This window comes from Heteronotia binoei, chromosome 11, assembly GCF_032191835.1.
Source record: "Heteronotia binoei isolate CCM8104 ecotype False Entrance Well chromosome 11, APGP_CSIRO_Hbin_v1, whole genome shotgun sequence".
Taxonomy (NCBI): Eukaryota; Metazoa; Chordata; class Lepidosauria; order Squamata; family Gekkonidae; genus Heteronotia; species Heteronotia binoei.
The window spans coordinates 52038815-52049703 of NC_083233.1; the positions used below are offsets into that span (position 1 = coordinate 52038815).

General features: G+C 47.0%; 1 protein-coding gene across 1 annotated transcript in view; it reads left to right on the forward strand.

The window, feature by feature from the left end:
* Positions 1-6069, forward strand: part of RTN4R (reticulon 4 receptor) — a 140089-nt gene extending 134020 nt beyond the window's left edge. The window contains exon 2 of the mRNA XM_060249735.1: positions 3952-6069. Coding sequence (XP_060105718.1) covers positions 3952-5378 — 1427 coding nt within the window. The 3' untranslated portion in view covers positions 5379-6069. The remainder of the gene's footprint in view (positions 1-3951) is intronic.
* Positions 6070-10889: the final 4820 nt, after the last annotated feature.

Sequence of the window (10889 nt, forward strand, 5' to 3'; positions counted from 1 at the left end):
GATCTCTTCATCCCCCCCCCCACTATGTGCGCGTGTTTGCTTCTCTCTCCGCTCAGGTTTTGCCGGAACTTGTTATTTCAAGGAAGAAGCGATACAGGTCTGCGATGTCTGATCATTCAAATATGGAACCAGTGCAGGACCGCTCTCTTTCAGGAGTTGTCGTCTGATCGGAAATGTGCTGATTCAGAATTGGGCAGTTCAAATTGGAGTGTGATGCATCCGCTTTTAGTGCAACGTCTGACAGCACCCTGTGTGTTTTAAGCAGGATTTTTGTCAGGACAGTACTCACTCAGCACGGAGGACCTGTACCTTTTGGGGGGGCTTTCCTAAGTCCAGTTTCCCTGTGTACCATCCCATCCCACTTAGCCAGAGAGATGGGGGGGCCTCAGGAACAGCCTACTGGGCATCTGCAGAGGGAGAGGAAATGGATGGAAATTGGTGCAAACTTATATATGACACTTTTTTAAAAGAACATTGGTTTTAGCATTCCTCCTTCTCTTCCTGTCTGGGAAGAAATCTTGCTGGGAGGAGTGATGCCCGCATTGCTTTAATTTCCCAAGGGACGCCTCCCAGCGTGACATGTTGCCAGCAGGGGACTAGGTGCGCCTCGTGTTATTTTATTCCATACAATAGGCTGTGATGTGTCAAAACACGACAAGTCAGCCAGCACACGTCACCAGCCTGATCCCAGCGCAGAGCCTTGCAGGGCTGCGCAGGAGCTAATAATATCGGGTACGGATTAGCCTTGCGTGCCAGGCAGGTGTCGGCTGCCCCCTGAGATCTGATATGGGAGTGGGATGGAGAGCACATCTCAGTCTCAGATTCTCAGCTTTATTAACTGTTCAGCGTGAGTTACAATGACAAGACTGCAGGCTCCGCTTTTAGTTTCCAGCTTTTGATTACATGAAAGACAGAATCTGCCTCTGCCTTATTGGTCTCTTGGTGCTGTTCTCATTACCCCAATAAAACATTCAAGCTATATCTGAGTTATCGACAGGGCAAGTGATATAATTTATTGATTGAGATTTATAACCCACCTTCTTCCTCCGCATCGAGGGAGGTAATGTTATTTCCCTAACGTTCCCCGTAACAGCTGTGCCAGACAGATTGAAAGCATTAGCAAGGGTGTTGGACTTTGAATGAAATCCTATGTTAAGTTATCCATTAAGAGTCCACTGAAGTCAGTAGGGTTAGACTGGAGTAACTCTGCATAGGATTGCACTGTTTGGGTGAGTCAAGTGGCTGCTGAGCCGGGTCATTCACTGGATGATTGTAAGCCAGTGACCATCTTTCATCTGAGCCTACCTTGCAGGGCTATTGTGAGAATAACACTCTAATACACTGCCTTTTTTGAAGGAGCCCTGTGGTGCAAAGCGGTAAGCTGCAATACTGCAGTCCAAGCACTGCTCACAACCTGAGTTCGATCTCAGTGGAAGCTGGGTTCAGGTAGCCGGCTCAAGGTTAACTCAGCCTTCCATCCTTCCGAGGTCGGTAAAATGAGTACCCAGCTTGCTGGGGGGAAATTGTAGATGACTGGGGAAGGCAATGGCAAACCACCCCGTAAAAAGTCTGCCAAGAAAATGTAGTGATGTGATGTCACCCCATGGGTCAGTAATGACTCAGTGCTTGCACAGGGGACCACCTTTACCTTTTTACACTTACCTTTAGCTCCCTGGGGAAACAGCAGGGAACTTATGGATGAAATGTGAACATAGGGAGCTGCCTTACAATCAGGCAGACTATTGGTCCATCAAGCTTAATATTGTCGAGTCTTATTGGCAGTCAGTGGCAAACTGGGTCTAAAAATATTGGTTGCCAGGAGATAAAGGACTTCTATTATTTTGGAACTTCTATTATATTTTCAAGCAACTAAACGGTCATTAACATTTTTAACATGTTGTCTAATGTTTAAGGGGGGTCTGCTTCATCAGGGACCCACAGGGCCCACTTGCCATCGGGCAAGCTGACACCCTTGCCAGTCCACCACTGCTGGCAGTGGCTTTCTGAGGTCTCAGGGGAGATTTTTGGCCTCATCTACTACCTAGTCTCTTTTTTTAGAAACTGGCAATGTCAGGGACAGAGCCTGGGACCTTCTGCATGCATGTCAAATGGATGTTCCATCAGAGAGCCACAGAGCCTCCCTAAATATGCAATTCCCAGGTGACTCAAGGCCTCTCCTCTGGCTCCAAGCAATGCTCCTTCCTGCTGGAGAAGCCACCAGAATCCTTTTGCTTGTTTTTGCAGGGGAAGGTTTATCTTCCTTAGGAGGCAAGAGATGTTGTTCATGCATTTTAATGCCTCATTACACTTTAATGCAAAGTAGCAGCTTGATTGCCGAGTTCAGAGAGTTGAGTCGGATGAGGCAATGACACAGAGCTGGACAAATTGGAGGTACAGAAAGACGTGGGTCACTCCAGGCCAAGGTGGAAGTCAGGCTTGTCATGATAAATGCTGGCAGATTCTTGAGAGGCAATACCAAATCGAGATGGAATTGCATCCTCCTAGAGTGCAAAGGGCAGGCCTTGAATTCAGCAGGAGCTCACAGGAGCACGGCTCCTGAACATTTCTGATGCCCACCCCCCCTAGCTACCTTGTCCATTGAACAGTAGATGCAGCTGCATAACAATCCCTGGACTAGGAGAGCAGGCAGCCAGCCAGCCATCAGGAGCTTTGCCATGCCCTCAGCAGCCCTCATTAACCCCCTGGAGAAACCTGCACCTCCCTTTCTCCACTTATGTGATTTTGGGCGGTGGGTGGCTTGCTGACCTTTTGACTGTTGGGGGGGGGGAGGTTGGCCAAGGAGAGCCCCAGGTGAGCGACGCCTGCTTGGGCTGGCTGGATCTCTAGCCAGCCCAAACAGGCCTCGCTTGCCTGGGACTCTCTTTTCTTGCATTGAGTTGCTTTTGGTTGGTGGGGAGGGAGCATGTGCTAATATGCTAATGAGCACCACCACCTATTTTTTCTACAAAACGACCCCTGGCAAAGGGTACAGGAGAGTAGTAAGTTTGAAGAAAGAAAAGGAAGGGAATAGTTCCTCCTTGTGGGCTGTGGAAGAGGGTGGACAGCCTCCTCCTTTGGGGGGGCACCATGGTGCCCCCTCATTCTGAAATCTCATCCCAGGGATTGATAGTTCAGAGCCAGGAAATTCATGGCCTGAAGCTGCTGGAGAAAGAGGGCAAGAGTTTCTGCATGATCTGCCATTGGGTGTCATTTGCAAAACAGAGCATAACAAATTTGTTGTGATCACTTTTGCACATCTCATAACGGGCTTGTGGAGTAATCATATGTCTAAAATTGGGATGTCAGAAGGACACCCTGGCTTTTTAGATGCCAAACCACTGAGCCTCAGAAGAAGATAAGCATTTTAAGCAATGGTCTTCAGACAATGGTTTGGGTTCCACAAATTGTTTCCAACACAACTGTCATTTTTATGGTTGCTCTTTAAGAAATGGTAGAAGAGGGGAGTGCGAGAGAGGAAGGGAGAAAGAGGGAAAACTGGAAGGAGGAGGAAATGGAGAGGTAGAAAAAGGCTATGCACAGTAAAAATAAATATGCCCATGTTGCTGGTTAGACTTTGAGAAGGATCTGGGGTCCAGGATGGCTGAAGTCAACCTGCTGCTTTCAGCTACTTCCAGGGATATAGAGTCTGTTACATTTCAGTCCTTCCATGACCCATAAGAGCCCTGCCCTGGGGCCACTGGAGTGGCACAGGCAATGCAACACCATTTTGCCCCTTCAGATGTATACCCCTTCACTGCTTGCACTGATTTTTGTGGAAAGGTTTTAATGTCTGCATTCCAAGTTACTTTATCCAGTGTTTTGTGAAGGTTGTGTGGTTAATGCATTTTGCAAAGATATGTTTCAGCTCAGTATAGTAGATGCTCGAAGGAGATGCTTATGATCTGATTTGCATCTTGTCCTTTCTCTCTCTTTCTCTTGGTTGTCCTTTAGGAAGCAAACTGCTGATTTTGGTGCTTTGCTTGAACTTCCCATCGGAAGCAGAATCCTGCCCTGTGGGGTGTGTATGTTACAGCGAACCCAAGATTACCATCAGCTGTCAGCTGCAAGGACTTGGCGCCATCCCCACCGAGATCCCTGTCCAGACCCAGCGCATCTTCCTACACAATAACAAGATAACCCTGATCAGGTCCACCAGCTTCACCTCTTGCCGCAACATGTCCATCCTTTGGATCCATTCCAACAACATTAGCCTCATTGAGCCTGGGGCATTCTATGGGCTTGACAAATTGGAAGAGCTTGACCTCAGCGACAATGTCAACCTGAGGTCCATTAACCCTTCCACTTTCCAGGGCCTCATCCACCTCCATACCTTGCACCTTGATCGTTGTGGACTGCAAGAGCTCTCCATGGGTCTTTTCCGGGGGCTTTTCTCTTTGCAGTATCTATACCTGCAGGATAACAACCTGCAGAATCTCCAGGACGACACCTTCATGGATCTTGCTAACCTCACCTATCTTTTTTTGCATGGTAATAAAATAAAGAGTTTATCGGAAAATGTCTTTCGGGGGTTGATTAACCTGGATAGGCTTCTTTTGCATCAGAACAGGGTTAGCGTGGTCCATCACAGGGCTTTCCATGACCTTGGGAAAGTGATGACCTTGTACCTTTTTAATAACAACCTGACGGTGCTTACGGGAGATACGATGGCTTTCTTAGTGTCCCTCCAGTATCTTCGGCTGAATGGCAACCAGTGGGTGTGTGACTGTCAAGCCCGGTCTCTCTGGGATTGGTTTAAACAGTTTAAAGGATCTTCCTCAGAACTGGAGTGCCACCTGCCTCCTCACTTGGCAGGGAGGGATCTCAAAAGGCTGCAGAGCTCTGACCTGGAAGTATGCATTGACACTTTCCACAAGATAAGAACGAGCGTTTTTAGCACTAAGACCAGAACTGGCAAATTGCCGACGTCCGACCCACCTCTAAATCCCCACGACACTTCGCAAAAGTGCTGCCAGCCAGAAATGGATAAATCTTTTATTTATGAAGCCAAAGGCAAGACGAGTCCATCTTCACACAGCAGCCGGGCTTCCCCAAACAACCCTTTGAAGGATAAGGAGAATATGTCCAAAACCAAGTTCCAACTGGAGATGGACCTTTCCAAAAATGGCAGCAACAAGCAGATCAACGACTCTCCCTTCGGGACTTTCCCCAGTGTGGTGGACCCGCCACTGACCAATTTGAAACCTGAATTCTTAGCCCCAATTGATCCCTCCACAGTTCCAACCAAAAAGAGGCAGGGGTGTTCTAAAAAGAACAAATCTCGGTCACAGTGCCGGGCTGCCCAAACAGTACAGAGTTCCACGTCACAGCTAAGTCCATTGATCCCCCCTTTGGTTTGGAGCCTATTTTGGTTCTGTTAAAGAGGCAACCCCTCCCCCCTTGATGAATGATCCTTCAATCTCAGACATCTGCTTCAAAATAAAAATTAAACCCACCTCTGCAAAACGTTGTGAACAAGAAGGTAATCTATACCCAGAGAAAGCTTTGTTACATAAAAAGTTAACTGGATGCCTTTATCACACACACACACAAACAAGCAAAGAAAGTTGTACATAATTTATTTGTTCTTCCTGAAATCTGTGTGTTCAATCTTTTGGTCTTTGGAACTGCACTCACCCACAAGAGGTTTGGGCCAGAACAGATGATTTTTTTTAAAAAAAAAAAAGATCTACCATTCCCCCCCCCCCCCCGCCGGTGGAATAAAACAGAAAATAAAGGTGCAAAAAAGAGTATGCCTTTTAAAAATGTGTCTAAAAAAATGTGCTTCACAATTTGAAATGATTCTCAAATGATGTTACCAGGTCCCCGTCTGCAGAGATGACGCATCAGTGCTGTTTTTACTCCTGCTTTTCTGAATCCTGCAGTTTAACCACCTTTTCCTTCTATCATACCATGTTTACGGGAGGGGGCATTTGTTAAAGAATGCTTCCTTGTCACTCACTCAAGACTGCAGTATATATATAAATATAAATATATATATATATGCATTTTATTTTACTTGTGTACAAGTACGACAAAAAAAGATATGAAATAAAGATTTCTTTTTTTTTTTCTGGATGGTTTTATCACCTCGGCAGGCAGAGAGATGCATGTGCTGCCTACATTTCAAGCCTGTGTTTTTCAAATCCTTTGTGGCAATCACCTGGGTTGGATCATCACTGGGAAGGAAGGTAATGAATAAGCCATGCAGCAGGCCATTAGGCAGTCTCTAATTGGCATCAACAAAGGGTTCCCTCGCACGAAACCCACAGCACTGATGGTAAGGTTTCCCTTCCCTGCTCTCTTGCATATTTCAGGCTGCCCAGAATAGACTAGGAATATTTAAGGCAGGGCCCAAGCCAAGGGTTTCAAAGGCCTGAGCACTCACAAGAGTCCTGGGAGGAAGATGGGAAGCAGGAGCATGTCTGTGTTCTGAAAGGGGGGGGGGTAGTTTTCCTTCTGCTGAGTAACACACGTGCACATTAGAGTGGACCCAATTTTTCTTTTGTTTTGAATTTCATGCAGAGGGTTGCCTTGGGTCTGATGAAGTGCAGAATGTGTACCTTCCTGAGAACAAACGGATCAAACTACACAACAGTTAAAAGTATTTCTTTGTCAAAGTCCTGGCCAGAACACCAAGCACAGCTCAGAGTCTTGCAGTTATTAGAGGAACACCCTAGGAGTTGGAAGACTTGGAACACAAGCATAAGCAGGCCTACTTAGAAGCGATGCTCCCTCTAAGCTGTGGAGTCTTGTGAGCAAAAATTCTACGTTGTGAGCTGCTGGCATTAAAAGTTGTGAGCTACTGCATAAATTAGTTTGCTCTGGGGCCATCCTTCCTGAGCCGAGACAAAAATGTGTGAGCTGGAGGCTTAAAAACTGTGAGCTAGCTCACACGAACTCAGAGGGAACACTGCTTAGAAGTGAATCCCACTGAGTCCTACAGGGCTTTTGCCCAGTTAAGTGTGCATAGCAGTGCGCCTCTAGAACCAAATTTAGCCGGGGGGGGGGGGGCACTGAGGCCAGCCACCCTCTCTCAGTCAAGCCTAATTTACAGGGCTGTCATGAAAATAAAACTGAGGTGAGGAATTCTATGTGTGCTTCCCTTTGGGTTGGAGGGTGTCTCTCTTTGGAGGAAAGAGAGACATCCTCCAACCCAGAAATAAGCCATGGGGTACAGTCCAGGGAAGCGTCCAAATCTTGGGCATTTGGGAGGTGTACAGTCCCTGAGCTTGTGTGACCAAATTCAGGGAAGATTGGCTTAAACTGTAATGTAGGTACAGTTCTTTCCTATTAAGGGTACCAGTCTCCAGTTGGGGCCTTTATTACAACTGCTCCTCAGACTACAGAGATGAATTCCCATGAAGAAAATGGCTGCATTGGAGGGTGGACTCTGTGGCATTGCACCCTGCTGAGCTCCCCCCTGCCCAGGGTGCACCTCCAAAATCTCCAAGAATTTCAAAATCTGGAGTTGGCAGCCCTATTTCATGTACCCTATATGGACTCTTCCCTGGACTATCTGGGTACAGGCAAGACTGAGAGCCAAGTAGCCAAGATGTTCACCCCCAGATTTTCTCCCAGGAACTGCACTGCAGGTTCCCACTTCAGTTCATGGTGGAGGAGGGGATCCTGCCAGCCCCTTTGCTGTGCATTGCTGGGGAGGGAGGTATACAGGCAAATAACAGGATGGAGGCAAATCCTCAGGGCAAATTTTTAGATACCTGTCTCATCTAGTTTGGCCCCAGGGGTGGGGCTAAAATGGATCTGTTACAATCACAGAAGCTGGAGGCAGGAAAGGAGATTGTGAACAGCATACTAAGGAAATCCAGCTAATCCAGAAAAACCACTGTGTGATATCAACCCCCTGATAAAGCAATGTGTACCAAAAACTCTTCTATTATCTCAATAAACATATATCATGAACAACTTAGCAAGAGGTCCAGCGATATCCAATGATTAGTATAATGATTAGTGTCCAAATAATGGAAGGACCCCAACAGTCCTCAAAAAGGCACATGAATGAGTGAACACAATGCTGTGAATAGTCCTTGAGATTCTCAGAAGAACTATGGAGATGTCAGCTTCTTGCTAAAGCAATTTGCATGCAAAATGGGGTATCAGCTGGCAATCATGTAGAAGAGCATTTTTAGGACCAACTTACACTTGAGGAGGACTTCATCTTATTTATACTTTGAACATTGGTGCAATGATATAGAAGCAAAGCATCGCTGAGCATGCCTTTTTGAGGACTGTTGGGGTCCTTCCATTATTTGGGTCTGATGAAGTGCAGAATGCGTACACTTATAGTAATCATTGGGTATTGTTCATGATATATGTTTATTGAGACAATAGAAGAGCTTTTGGTATACATTGCTTTATCAGTGGATTGATATTGCACAGTTGTTTTCTGTTCTGTTTGTTGTCACTTTGTTTTGCCAGCTCCAGAACAGGGCAGTGCCTTTGGTCCTAGGGATGGAGAGCTATAGCTCACATGTTGTCCAGTTTCCAGGAGCCTTAAAATCAGCTGTTGACTGCTTTTCCTTCTCATGTCCAGGGGCACAAAGTCAAGAGTGACTCCCTTTCTCCTCCCTTGATTGTAGTTACCTTGGAGAGAGCAGGGTGCCACTCTGGCATGCCCTTCAGTCCCAACTTGTGCCAGGAGGTCGAAAAGGATCAGGAAAGAATAATTCCCATGATCCTCCTGCCAGAAAATAGGAGATTATCCTTGAAGCCCCTGAAATATGGGAGAGGTTTTCGTGGTGGTTCCCCATGTCCTAGAGGAGGCACCGGCAGTCCTCTGCCAGGCAGCGTGCCTTAGCAGACATCCAACGGTGCCAACCCCTGACCCCAGTCCATTTGTCTGCCTTTCTGCTGAACATTTTTCATTAACTAGCACTTTAAGTTTGGAGAGAGTGAGTTCAGATAACTTGGGCTTTATTTTGCCAACAGGCTTCTGAGAGCAGACAACACACTTTCTGCCCTGAATAAAAATTAAGAACATGTTTTACTTTACTGATACCCTGAAAAGTTTACTTTGGCTGAGTCCAGACTGCTGGTTTGGGGTGGCAGCGTGCCGACCAGGAAGTAAGCTGGCAGAAACAGAAGCACCATGTTCCCTCTAAGCTGTGAAGTCTTGTGAGCAAAAATTCTACGTTGTGAGCTACTGGCATTAAAATTGTGAGCTACTGCATAAATTAGTTTGCTCTAGGACCATTTTTCCTGAGCTGAGACAAAAATGTGTGCGCTGGAGGCTAAAAAATTGTGAGCTAGCTCACACTAACTCAGCTTATTTTATTTTATTTATATCCTGCCCTCCCCACAGAAGGCAGACTCAGGGTGGCTCACAGGTTAGGGTCAAAATGATCAACAAGATAAAAACATTGATAATACATAAAGCATAAGACAAAGCATAAAACAATATTAAAATATAAGTTAAACAATATAACAATGGATGATAATACTATGGCTTATCATGCAATTAAGTTTCAGTGGTCAGTGTTAGATGTTCCATAGCACCCCAAAATGCCATAGCGTGGTGGGAAGTCAAGAATGATGCTAAATTCCGATTTATGGGCCTAGTCCGTTGCTGTAAGTTATCCTTATGGAAAAGTAAGTTGGAAGAGTGCCGTTTTACAGGCCCTACAGAACTGTGGGAGCTCTCACAGGGCCCTAACATCCTCCGGCAACTCATTCCACCAGCTAGGTGCAGGCGCGGAAAAGGCCCTGGCTCTAGTTGACTGAAGCCTCACTTCCTTGACACTGGGGACTACCAGCAGATTTTGTGATCCAGACCGAAGTGCTTGCTGGGGCATATATGGGGAAAGGCGGTCCCTAAGGTACGCAGGACCTTGGCCATATAGGGCTTTAAAGGTTAAGACTAGCACCTTGAAGTGAATCCGGTATATTATTGGTAGCCAGTGCAGCGCTTTCAGCACAGGCTGAATGTGTTCCCGTAAAGGAACTCCCATTAACAGCCTGGCACTAGCTGCTGGAGATGCCGGATTTGGGACAAGGGTAGCCCCTTGTAGAGGGCATTACAGTAATCCAACCTCGAGGTGACCGCAGCATGGATCACAGTTGCCAAGTCGTCGCGTTCGAGAAAGGGGACCAACTGCCTCACCATCTGTAGATGATGGAAAGCTGACTTGGCAGTGGCTGCTACCTGGGCCTCCATTGTAAGAGAGGGATCCAAGAGCACCCCTAGGCTTTTGACTTTGGGCGCCGGCATGAGCTGCACTCTGTCAAGGGCCAGCCGATAAACGGACCTCTAGTCCCGATGGCTTAGATACAGGACTTCCGTCTTGGTCGGATTTAATTTCAGTCTACTCAGCTTGAGCCACCTCGTCACAGCTTGTAACGCTGTGGACAGATCATCTGGGGTGGAGTTGGACTGGCCACCCATCAACAGATAGAGCTGGGTATCATCTACATACTGGTGACAACCCAGCCCATACCTCTGAGTAACCCGGGTGAGGGGGCGCATGAAGATGTTAACATTGGGGAAAGAACCGCTCCCTGCGGCACACCACACGAGAGTGGGTGTCATCGGGATAGTTTGTCCCCAACCGCCACCCTCTGTCCCCGACCCTGGAGAAAGGAGGAAAGCCACTGTAAGGCCAACCCCTGAATCTCAGCGTCGGCGAGGCAGCGGGTCAGCAGCCGATGATCAACCGTGTCGAATGCCGTTGACAGGTCCAATAGCATCAGCACACCGAGCTGCCTCTGTCCAGGTGCTTAGAGGGAATATTGACCCTGGGGTCAATATAGAGTATGAAAGCATAAGAATTACCCATTCATGGAGGAGTCCATCCTTATGTGTTTCAACACAAATAACTCCTGAAGAGATCCAATGGGCAGCCTCCCGAGGGCAGAAAATTCTATGGTGCCTCTGT